At 39.4% G+C, this 13369-nt stretch overlaps 1 protein-coding gene across 1 annotated transcript in view; it reads left to right on the forward strand.

Annotated features, from left to right (window-relative positions):
• csmd3b (CUB and Sushi multiple domains 3b) overlaps positions 1 to 13369 on the forward strand; it is a gene marked incomplete at both ends in the record, with an annotated part of 311985 nt that overhangs the window by 193625 nt on the left and 104991 nt on the right. The window contains 3 exons of the mRNA XM_079176023.1: positions 2679 to 2756; positions 6833 to 6920; positions 7117 to 7241. Of these exons, the coding sequence (XP_079032149.1) occupies positions 2679 to 2756; positions 6833 to 6920; positions 7117 to 7241 (291 nt within the window). The remainder of the gene's footprint in view (positions 1 to 2678; positions 2757 to 6832; positions 6921 to 7116; positions 7242 to 13369) is intronic.

Below are 13369 nucleotides of genomic sequence, written 5' to 3' on the forward strand. Positions count from 1 at the left end.
ATGTGAACTATATATATATATATATATATATATATATATATATATATATATATATATATATATGTATTCAAACACAGCTGTCTGTAGTTGTTCCAAATTGTTTGTGCAGTTTTCTAAAAACACGAGAATAACCCGGGGACGTATGAATCTCTGCTCTTAAATATTGAAGAAGAGTGAAAGCCTTTTTATGTCGGATATACTATCAGATATGTAATAGTATTCTCATTTTGAATATCTATGACACCAGTGTTGGGGATAACACATTGTATTCTTTGTGTACGGGTTACTGTGAAGTTAGTCAAAGTGTTTAGCATTTGGTTTATGAGCGTGCTGTGCTTCCAGACAGCCATAAACTGCTGTGATACATGAGTTGCTTGGAGCAAACTCATTAATGGAGAATTTCTGACTAATTACTTTAAGGTGTAACGGACATTTATATGTGTTCATGATATGTGTACATTATTGATAAAGAATCGCATTGATTTCTCTTTTCCAATTAAGAAACTACGTCTTCGGTGGTGACGTCATTGCGAATGTGAACATTAGCGTTAAAAATACATCAAGGCCAAAAGCGTGTGTGCTTTGAAACCAAAGTCTATTCAGATTTGAAATACATCACCGTGTTCTTGTGACCTGGAGGTATCACAGTGGACCTTCAAAGCACAAAGTATTGTGAGTTTTTATTTACAGCAATAAAAAGAAAATGATTTCCCATCCCCACAGCTCACACAGAGGGACATTCTCACCTCTATGAAAAGCGAGATAAATAGAACCACAAAGTTTCGCTTTTTGTTTTTCGTTACACTGCCTGTGGTTAGATGAAAACCTTGTGTTTTACGATATGTTGTTTGCTTACAAACAGCTTAAATGAGGTATTTTTGTCACATGAGGAAAAGTGATAATGTCTAGGTGTGGTTTAATTAAGGAGGGATCACCTGCATGTCATGTATGAAGGGATGATAATTAGCACTTTTAAAAGACGGTCTAATGTAATCAAGTGTAATTTAATTTACTGTCCAATTTAGTACACTGTTATTCTTCGTTGCCTGTGGAGACATGCGAGAAAAACAAAGTTTTCTTCACAAATTCAAAGTAACACATGAGAATAATTGATATATATATGTAATTATTCCTTTAAAATATCAGCTATAGAACAGCATTATGTCAAACATACAGCGCTTACACATGCAGTGATAAAGTGTCAATGTGTTAACAATTAGTTTCACAGCGTGATGCACAGTACTGTACGTCACTACTGCCATAGCTACTGAGTATATTTGAAAAAAACTAATTGTCCTGCTGAGCGAATGTGTCCATAGTCTAGTTCTTAGGCTTTGTATTTCTATACATTTTTACAAGATTGATTATGTGCCTCACATATTTGTCTTTCATATGAGTATAATAGGATGGGGGGTTTGGTATCTTGCACGCCTTGTCGCACATGCGCAAACCACACACACACACACACACACACACATACAGTTGGAACCACTTATCCTGCTGGTAAGTTAACACAATAATACACAAATGGAGCTCATGTTCAGCCACTTTACAATACATTAATCGTTAGCACATTAATATATTTTGTGTAATATCATCACGGTAAGTAGAGTACCACTAACATATGTGCATGTATACCGCAACATTAGGATAATTGTTGGCATAAAATGTAATTTCACCATGCCAAATATAATTTATTTGACAATACAACAGATGTATGTGCATATATGTAGCCTCTGTAAAACATTAGGATCATCGTAATAGTTTAACTCATCTGCCATTTGTCACCATTCAATGGATTAGTCAGGTCATTACGAAAACAGCGACTGTCAGCCATGCTATCAGACATCCATTAAACTGATTTGTCACTGTACTTTGTCATTGAGGACAAGATATATTTGTGTTTATGTTTTCATTATTTATGTTGGTAATGTATTCATTTATTTTGACAGGACAGAGCAGAAAAAAAAAATCAAATCTGCAGACAGTCAAATTCAAAATGACCCCGGGGTGTTTTGATGTTGTTATCATAGCATGGACTCTAATACAGCTCTCGCCCACTCACTTTGTCTTTCCAACCATACGCGCTGAGCTGTAGTAACACACACAGGGGCGGCACTGCCGACCCTGTGTGATGATACGATGTCCCGTATGTGAGAAAACAGTGCTCAAGAATCCCTCTTGTCAGTTTGTCTCATTTTGTCTTTGATTTAAAAGAACGATTTATTTTCTAACGTACCATTATTTCTCTGCTTTGATTACAGAGCTGCATCATTTTCAGTAAAGCTGTAATTTCCTTTACCAGCTTTTGTTCAGAATACGATGGGGCTTCCAGCTAAACACCTCGACATCTAATGTGTGTTTCTGAGTGGCAGAGAGAGAGAAAGATTAAGCTTCTTATGAACAAAATCTCTGAATGATGCTATTGATGAAATCATTTTTCTTACTTTCTTTTCTCTGTCTTGCTTCCTGTCTTTAACTTGTTTTCTCTCTATGTCCCTCCCACTATCTGTTTCCGCCATTTTTCCACTCTACTCTTCTCTCTCTCAGCATTGCGAGGGAGAAGAATCTGCCCCTTTTTTAAATTCCTTTGCTTGCTCTCATTTGTTTCTTTCTTCACTTTATCCAATCTGTTGTCTGATATTCTTCTCTTTTCTGTATTCTGCTCTTCTCTGCAGTGAAGCGATCAGTAGATTTTAAATCGCGGGGAGTCAAATTATTCCCCGGCAAAGACTCCAGCAACAAGTTTTCAATATGTGAGTTCACAACTTAATGTCACTGTGGCTAATGAACTACTGTGTGATGGCTTGGTGTGGCCTGGACTGGTTTTGTGTTCAGGTTTGGTTCTGCTTTGCTTTTTTACTATTATTTTCTTTACTTTGTCTCATATAAGGGCTGTTAGTTCCGACACGTTTTGCATGTATTTATTGACAACACAAACATATTGTGTGCAGAGACAGTACATGCAACATGAATTCACATGTTTACATCTGTGACTGACATGTTTAGATGAGACATCCTTTCACACAGAGATGTGTTGGAAATTGCCACGGCCTTTATACGAGCATGCTTTTGCATTCTGCCTGACTGCTGTGTGTTTTTGTCGTTTTGATGTTTTGCATATGCATTTTCGTCACGGTGTCTTGGTTTATGCGTGCTTCTTCATGGCTTGCTTTGATATATGTAATCATGGCTTGATCATGGTTTGTTTTGGCTTGCTTTGGGCTTGTTCTGGGGATGTGAATCAGCTGATGTATTATTGTTTCCCGCCCCCCCTCTTTCCTCTTCTCCTTTATTTCCTCACCCTTCTCTTCTCTGGCTATCACACACCTAAACTCGATCTATATAAAACTTTTATACACAGGTCATTTGGGGGCATCAAAGCAATTATTTATCATTTATAACAACATCCCTTTGCCCTGAGGCCAGTGGCAAGAATATAAAAGAGTAACTAATGTATCTCCACTATTATTCACATCTATATTAAAGCTTTTGAGTATACCCTCTCACATTCAGCAGCAAGTCAAAGCACTGCTACGGATTTATTATTCCACGCTTTCTACACACTACATGCTTAAATCCAGTAGTACAAAAAGTTCCCTGTTAATTTACTGCTCTTCTTTTGGAACCACCACAATGTTCTCAAACTTTGTGAAATCCCACGTTGCAAAACTTTGGAAAAGCTAACTATTAAATAAGACAGCCTGAAGTCAAATTATCCAGTGTGAGGGTGCTAATGGTTCATAAGTCATTTCACGCACCGTATTGTAAAAGTGGTCACATGAGTATTATTTCATTTCGTTCAACACTCTGACATCGAGAGAACATGCATAAAAAGCATGAAAATTCTCCAAGAAAGAGAGGAATACCTTTTTTATTTTACTGAAGTTCCACTTATTAAAGACGTCAGTGCCCACATAAACCTAACATATTTTAGAGTTATCTGACATCTAATTCCCTCTTTATTTCTTTCTCACTTCTTTATGTCTTTATTACATCTGCTCTACTCTCTCCTATATTACACACACACACATATACACACACACACACACATGCACATACACTTACACATCAACGGTTATGATATGTATGTATGTTTATGTTTCCCATCTAGTTTATTCCTGAGCACACTACACACATGTTTGACATTTGCCCAGCCGGAGGGTCTTACATAAATAAGCACATATTTGCAAAAGGACAAACACATACACATTTGCATCGATGCAAGGACACACTCTCATACGTGCCAACACACAAACATGTACACACACATGAAGATGAGTGAACCTTGCTTGTCCGTGTTGTTAATTGGTTTGCATGCTTGCCAATGATGTTCTTTTTTTTTACATTTCTGATTCATCCGCTTGTTTCCCTTATTTGCCTGTCCACTTTGTGTTTATGCGTGAATAAATACTGCATGAGCCGAGCTAAGCACAGCACAGAGACACGGCGCATCCCAGATTCGTCAGGTTTCCTGACAGTTTGGGGAGTCATGGCTGAGGTTCGATTCTACAGCTGTGAGTTTGTGTGTTAATTAGTCTGGCTCTGATTGGTTCAGATGTTAATTTGCTCCGCTCCGACTAGTTTAACTCTCCGATAAAGCACAAAACCTGTTTGTGTCTGTCCGTGCCTATGTGCGTGTTATTGTTTCTGTACATGTGTTTTTGTATATGTGCATGTATGTGTGTAAGTATGTGATTGTTGAGGGTTTGTGTGTGTGTGTGTGTGTGTGTGTGTGTGCGCACCGCACTGATACTGTAACCTGTCCCTCTGTTATGGTGTTAATAGTCCAGATGGTCAAATTAGCCGCTCCAACAAAGCAACAAACTATCTAATCTACACACAGACACACACCGACCACCTGCTGGGTTTGTTGATAAGGACTGAACATGTTCATGCATGTTAGTCGGTTAGCCCGGACAGGCTGGGTGGAAGTATAAATGGGCACAATTATCGCTCTGCGTTTGTTACACCTAATTGAGTTATTTCGGATCTTAGCTTTTTCATTAGGATTATAAAGCACAGCACATATGGAAAAAGTACAAACTGAAACAGCGTACTTAGGGCATAATCAGCATAAGTATCAAGCAAATAAACACTGTGGCAAATGATATTCAAGAACAAAGATACGATTTGCAGCCTTATGCTTTAAACATTTATTATTATATATTAATAGTATGTAACTTTCTACTTTTACTATAGGTGAAATATTATTTGGGGTCGGTCTTCTGTGCAACAAGACCTTGTTTAGATGAAGTGACGGTGAATTGTTGGCAGCAAAAATAACGTTTAGATATAAAAGCTAGATGAAGAAAAAGCAAATAATGAGTCATGAGGATAGTATCCATCTCCATCCAAATAACATATAAGCTATTATGTTCTTTCACAATCAGACATAATTGAATCATAGGCTACTAATGAAATAAGTGATCAACAGACTACTGACACAATTTGTTCTTATTGCTGCTTGAGAAATAATCTGAATATTATACTACACTAAAATACATGATTAGTTTTGTTTCCCTGTCATTTCTATATTCGTCCTTGCATTCGAATATCAGAGTACACCAGGGGGTGTTTTGTTTGCGAGCTGAAGTAAATAAGCACACCAAGACAGTTTTTTCCCCCTCTAGTAAAATTCCACTGACACCAGACATTAGGAAAGGATGAACGACTGAAAAAAGCGCATTAAAAATCCTCCGAGTGGCCTAATTTCACTTTCATTTGTGTGAATGAAAGATGACGAGGACTAAAGGATTATTAAAATAATTTTTCTCTTCACCGTGATCTCATTAAGAAATACGAGAGATCCCGTCACGTGGGGCCTAAAATTTTGTAAAAATAGGTCATCAGTGGACTCCAGCTCATTACGATGCTGTATTGCTACTAATAATTTAGTTGTGAGCCAAACTACTAGAAATAGCTCTGTGGCAAATAATGGTTCCCTTTTGGTATTAGTGTTTTGAATTGGAAACGTTTTAAAATAGAAAGCTTTTGTTTGTGATTTTCTTCTATTCACTTACCTGACAGCTATGCAAAGACACACACACACACACGCTTACGCACACTGTCCGTTGCTCAAAGTTAACACCCAGCAGCGTATGTTTCTTCAACACTTTTAAAACTCTTAAATGCTCACGAGAAATAGAGAGAGAATGTTTGAGGTTTGTGGGAATGAAAATGATATACTGTAGTGTCTCTTTAATTAAAGAAAGCCAGTGAAATACAGCTGGGGGGTTATTTATAAGGAAAAAGAGGCAGGGGAGACCGAGTGACAGGAACAGATGAAGAAACCAAACAAGCAAGCAAAAAAGAAGTAGAAGTAGAAAAACAAAGATATAGGGAAAGGAATAAACAAAATAAATAAAAGCTACATACATACTATCAACAGCAGTATTGTAATTGGAGAAAGAGACAGAGTAGAGATGTATCGTCTGAGAAGCATGTGTGTTGTGATGTCGTAGTATTTGGATGGTTCTGTCTGTTGTCTGGTTGCTGTTTGGATGTTTCTGTCCAGATTAGCTCCTGTGTTTCTGTGAGAGTTAAGATCGTGTCTGGAGTGCTGTGTCGTCCCCTGCCTGTCTGCCTACCTCACTGTCTGTCTCTCGATCTCCTGGTCCGTGTAACGTGTTTCTCCTCCCCACCTGTTCCCCTCTGCCTCTGAAGCTAACAAGAGACGATGCAGGCAATGCTTCCAAAACCGGAAAACAAAAAGTAGAGAGCCGGACATGTCCTGATGCCGAACGCTAGTGTTGCTTTGCTCTAAGCCTCGTCGGTGCCTTATTGTAACCTGTCTGTCCCTGGCTCGCCACCTGTCTGTCTTTCTGTGTAGTAAACGAAGGAGGAGTGAAACAGGCATCCAACTCCTGCCCTGACCCGGGAGAGCCAGAGAATGGAAAACGCCATGGCACCGATTTCAGGTACAATTTGCATGCACAAAGTTGCACACGGGGACCTTAAATTACATCTTTGTATTCAGACGTATCTGCACACACAGGCACGTCTGCACATAAAGTACATGCATTAACACATTTCTTGTCCCTATATTTCAGTTTTTCAAACTCTCTGCCTTCCCTCTGTGTGTGTGTGTGTGTGTGTGTGTGTGTGTGTGTCTAGCATTGAAAGTGTGGTGCAGTTCACTTGCGGAGAAGACTATGTTCTTCAGGGCAGTAAAACCATCAGCTGCCAGAGAGTGGCTGAAGTCTTCGCAGCCTGGAGTGACCACAGGCCGGTCTGTAAAGGTAAGAAACGGCTCTCAAGCATACAAATTGCTGACACCACAGTAGCAGACACAGAGATGGCTGCAGAAAAAAAAAGGCAGTAAGCACACATGTGAAGGTAAGAAAACACTTAAGCTTAACAACCCCCAGTGTACACTGCCACAAAATGTTGCCTTGGAGTTTGGAGTGCTGAGTTTGCAGTGGAAAGAATCACAAATCAGTTTCAAGCCTCTGGCTATGAAAATTATGAAGCAAAACACTCCATAATCCCATGTTTGCAGGTTGCGCCACACCAACATGCTGCAGTCGTATTCTTACATCAAGGCAGTTATGATAGTGGTGATAGTCAGGACCCATAATTACACCCTCTATCATAAACACAATATACTAGGCAAACACTACTGTGAACAAGGTCTTACAAATTGCAATTTACCTCACAGTTTCAAACGTGACACATTGTATGTAATCTGTGCATACAAACAGTACTTCGTCAACAGTGAATACAGATTTAAATGTTTAATGGGGACACGTGGGCACGTGTCATCTTTTCACTAAGTGCGCTGATAATTAACACGTTTCAGATATTCCTTCTTCGGCTTCCAGCACTGGTTCCGGTTTCACCTGTGCCACTGTCTTAGTGTCTGAGGCTTGCAGCACACACTCTCAGATGCACACACTCGCATGCACGGAGGGAGTGAGACAGAAGTGAGAGAGGGCGTCTGTCATGTTAAATGCCAAAGTCGTTTGTCATGTCTCCCTTCACTAGGCTTCAGACTGTGGCTGGAGACACATACTTTAACATAAAAACCAATATTCACTGGGTGCGGGGGTTGTGTATGTGTGAGAGAGAGAGAGAGAGAGAGAGAGAGAGAGAGAGAGAGAGAGAGAGAGAGAGAGAGAGAGAGAGAGAGAGAGAGAGAGAGAGAGAGCTTCAACACCAAACTAATAATCACTGAGATATAGAACTGCAAGGGAGAAGAAAGTAGGGACAGAGGAGAAACAGGAGGAGGAGGGGAAGGAGGCAAGGAAAAGCTGAAAAATGTCACACCTCCTCTCTCTGCTTAAATTATACCCTCTGTGAAAGTGAAACTCACTGTATCCATCTCAAGACATTAGCATATGAAAGCCACCTAAACTTTTGCATAACTGATGGCAGATTTAAAGTATTCGGGAACATTCCTCCGACATGTAGATGGCAATGTTAAATTGAACCATTTGCAACTTCCCATTTCTGTAAATAACTGTTGGAGGAACCTTCTGACAACACTGCCAGACATAAGTGATGATCTGTGATGTGATAGGTATTGCTTAGTAGTAGAGCTGCACTTATTTTTCTAGTCTAACAATTACTTTTTTATTGATAAATCATTAAAAAAAAGAAAATCTCGATAAATTGATTAATCTAACTAACTCAACTAACTGTTGTATTTATGTTCCATTAAAATAACAATTAATTTAACAATTAACAATTTACCAAAACTGAATACTGAACTTTTCTGATTAATATTTCAATGTTTCAAAACAAACAAATGTAAGAAGATAATCAACCTACCCACAGATTAGTTTGTGAGATGCCTGATCAGAAAGATACAGGACCTGAAATTGAAAAGGATCGTGTGACACACAGATTCATTTAATCACTGTTTTTCATTTAATCACTGTTTTTCAAAGCAACCCTTTCTCCGATTTGGTGAATCAGTATTTTTCTTTCAATTTCAAATGTTTATGCTATGGATTGGATTTCATCACTGGAGTGATGGCAAATGTATTTTTGCATCCTTGTGGGGCAAGTGAATTGAAACAATTTACAAACTGTAACAACAGTCATAGCTGCAGCTTGATCCCCGGGGGAAATGCATGCTTCCACCTGTCGCAACCAACTTGCACATTATGTCCATTACATTGACAATTTGCCCCATCCCGACTTAGTAGAGAAACTTTCTCTCTATTGGCGCTGCACTGGGAGATCAAAGTGCAACGTCAGGGGTCCATAGGGAGAGTATATCTTGCTCAGGGTCACCTCAGCAGGGCAGCCATGGGCCCTGAACTCTTGCACTCTGGCTAAAGGACACAGTATCACCACCATCCTTGATTGCCACGCTGGGTTTCTTCTGTGAACGTGACAAACAGGGGGACTGACCTTCATTTAGCTTTTTGTTAGTATGACAGCACAGGTCCTTGTAAGCCGGCAGGTTATAACCTGGCCTGCAGTTAGGACAGGACTGTCTCATTTGGGCTCTCATTGGTTCCTGCAAATCAACCTTATTACCCAACTTATTACTCGGGATATTATAGTGATGACACCCGTTGATTGTCTCTTTAAGATTGTTATTGGCTGTTAGGGATTCATCATCACTAAATACTTTATGATTAGCAATTAAATACGGCTACTGACATTAAGCCAATCAAGTCTCCCATTCACCTGCTAGCTGATGGGCTCAGCTTCCCCAAAGGGAAGCTGCCAGTGACATTTAGAGTCCCTGATCGTTGTCCCCTGTGAATGGTTAAAATGAATGACCTCCATCACTAGGAGACAGAGCTATCAGTCGGCGGTCAGCAGGGATCTGTGTAGAACAGGTTTGTGGGCTGACTGAGACACTTTCACCAAGCCTATTGCTTTAACTTCTCAGTAGCATTGTTCAAAACTCTCAGTTTAATTTAAAACAGAGTCGGTGGTATTCCCAGAACGAGCAACTGTTAAGTGAGTAACTTATTGACAAAGCCATGGCAAAGTGCACCATGGTTGTTGCTAAGTAACTACTGACTATTGTAGTTGATTTTTTGTTATTTTAAGCATCTCACAATGGAGGGCACTGTTACTGCAGCATCATCCCTTAAAAACAAGCTGCATAGCTCAATTAATGCTACCCTATGCTAAAAGGCAAACAGCAGGAACTAACTATTCATGATATGCGTTGTTTGCAGTTCATGATGTGATCTTTGACAAAGCTACCTATAGCCCGTGAATGCTAAAAACATATCCACAATGCATGCTTCTTGTGGAGACAATATTGCTGGAGGACACTTTTTTTTTTGTTTTTCTGCTCATGAACGTACTGATAAGTGCCATTGTTATGCAGTATATCTCTGTCCTACTTTGGTGAAACAGAAAGACATCCATCTTCAGAAATCTCATAAATCCCAGGATAACCACATTGAGGTTGCTTGAAGGACAAGATACATGAAAGACTGGAATCATATATTTTTTTGACAACAATGCTGAGGCTTTATTCCAGCTGTGTGCCAAGATCACTCAAAGGAGAAAACAAAAAAGAGAAGCCACACTTCTATGCAACTATAAACATTGCAAATATACATTTAAAGCTTGAAATAGGGTGTTTTGGTGGTGTTGGCCTTACTGAAAAGCATAACAAATAATACAGAGAGTACTCCTCTATTTTTAAAACCTGTTCACAAAAATCCTTTTCCCCTTTGGGGCAGAAATACAATATTGAAATTCTGAAGATAGAAATGCCTAAGAGGCAAAAAAGAGTGGCTAGTCTACAGCTAATAGAATGTGAGATTTCTTTATTTTCTTCCTTCTTTGCCAGACGTCCTCTTTAACGACTCCGCAACCAGGATACAATATTGACGTTGTCCAGACATGTCCAATCAAGACGTGTCGGAATTTTTTCTTGGCATCTGACACATAAGACTCTTATTACACTGAATGCAAGCACATGTGTGTCCAATTCGTTTTTGCCATTTTGTGAAACGGCAATCACAGCACAATTTGGAAGGGGAGCTCGAGCAGGACTACATTGTTAGTATGATACTGTGGGCTGAAGTGGGGCTTCAGTAATGGCCAGAAATCAGCTCAACTCCTCTTATGTTTAAGCAGTTTCTGGCCTATAAGAGTGAACCTCCCTATTATATGCAGGCAGCTCACAAAAATGCCACCTCTTTGACTCTTTGTAATGTTAATTTTACTGTGACACAGAAATGTATAATCATGCAAAGGCGGAGATATCTGTCCAATTACGCTATAACTTCAGCAAGTTATAGTACGTGTCTACTATTATTATCATTCAACTATATTCTTGTTAATTTAAGGGTAATCTCCAAACATGGAACCTGCGTGGCTAACCACTCAAGTATGTGGTCAAATACAGAAGGTTGAGTGATAGAACATTTAATTAAGGTACCTGCTACGTTTGAAGAGACGGTCTAAGCTGATGGAAATGCCGGTGCAATTTCATTCCAAAAATGTTTAAGCTAACAAAAAATGTTGCTGCATCTGCATAAACTCAACTTGAGCTCCAGCTACCTTGGCACAATGCAAATGTCCGTGTGCCCCTGTGTGCACCTCTGCTGTCTTTATGGGCGCAAGAAAATTAATTCAACTTTGGAACGAGTTCAACAGGTAAGATAGTGCGTATGAGCAAAGCAGCCATACTTGTATTCCATTACATGTTCATTTGATCTTTAGTGAGAAATTTGAACCAATATGGAATGAGCGAAGGGCTTTGTCTAGCTGAACGCAGCTCATGTTTTACCTTTACATTCAGACCAGCCAATAGCTAAAGCGGAAACGCATGAATAACATTGAAATCGGGACAATCTGTCAGGAAGCATCGAGCCAGCTGAGTTATTAATTAAAGGGTCACCTCTGTCAAAACACTAAATACAGCTAAATGTGTTTTTTTGGAACAATAGTGGGGAAATAAAGTGAATGTATCTTGAAAATGTGCCCTTTATATCAAAACGGTGAACCAATAGAAAGAGACTGAGAAGGATAAAAGGACGGCAAACAGAGTGGTAATCGATTCATTAAGTTCAATTAAACAATTACAAAACTAAATACAAATAAACTATAAAAACAGCCATACAATTGCAATGTCCTTCTGTGCACCCCACCAACTATTTATGAGAGAGAGAGTCCATGTGGCACCTTGATTAATGGACAGATGGCAAGGCCACTAAGCCAACTATCTCTCTCTCTCTCTCTCTCTGCGTCTATCTGTGTGTGTGTGTGTGAACTCCAGGGGAGCTCACATGATCTGCCAGACTATACTGACTCACCGACGGGTGCTATACATTAACCCGATAGACACTAATGCACATATTTTGACTTCAAACGGGAAAGAAACAAAAGAAAGAAACTTCAGTGTACAGGCATTGTTCAACAGCTACACTGATGACTGTCTGTGTCTATGTGTGTCCATTAAAGCTCTGACCAGAGCAAGGGCCATCGAAAAACGTTGTGTGCCAGCTTAATGATGTCATCAATCATTCGTTGTGTCCATTGGTCGGTCTGTCTGCTCCTGTAGGCAGCCTGTTCAAACAGCCATTTCGGCCTTTCCCCGCTCACGCTCCTGATACTCTGCTGTGAGTCAACACAGTGATCTGACGCTCCGTGTGAACGAATGAACTTTTCACCAAAATAATATATATTTTGAAGTGTATTCTACTCGTAGTTTTCTGACGTCGTCATATTCATCCAAACTCAAATTGCCTAGACTTATTGGTACCATAGAGACAGACAAACACACTCCAGACAAAGGGTGTAATTAGAAATGAACATGATAGTCTCCTTGTTTTTCACCAAAATAGAAAATGCCCCCGAATGCTTTCTGTCAAAATCCTGATTTGATGTTTTCATTTTAGCTTACCTGTCTAGTTGGTTACACGTCATCCCTGTCAGAGTTACTTTAATGAGAAATTTCCCTTTTGGAGGATGACCCTTTAATAATTAATGTTCTTCAATCATGAAGTCCCTTTGATGAAGAAATTATGAAAAATACTAAGGAAGTTAACCATGTTGAAAAATGACCTTGAACTTAGCGTGTTGGCATTTTGTGATGGACAGGTAGATTAAGTACAAGCATACCATTGAGTGATTCCCGAATTTAAAAGAAAATACAACAGTCTATGCACTTATAGCTTTGCTTGATACGGAGCATAAGCTCAACGAATAGTAATATACCAGTAAAAGTGCGCAATATCCAAACGTTCAGCAGTTTAAAAATGAGCACCGAGACCAAAGATGCATTTGTACAGCGAGGACGTTGCTGGTCTAGTAGCATGCCCTCTTCAAATAAGCCCATGAATTGTGTACTTCGGACAACTCATCCATGTGATTCGACTTTATTTTATTTTTGATTTACCTCACCCCCGATTCTGTTTATGCTCTCTGCTTGGGGTACAGG

This window comes from Pholis gunnellus (assembly GCF_910591455.1).
Source record: "Pholis gunnellus genome assembly, chromosome: 16".
NCBI classification, from domain to species: domain Eukaryota; kingdom Metazoa; phylum Chordata; class Actinopteri; order Perciformes; family Pholidae; genus Pholis; species Pholis gunnellus.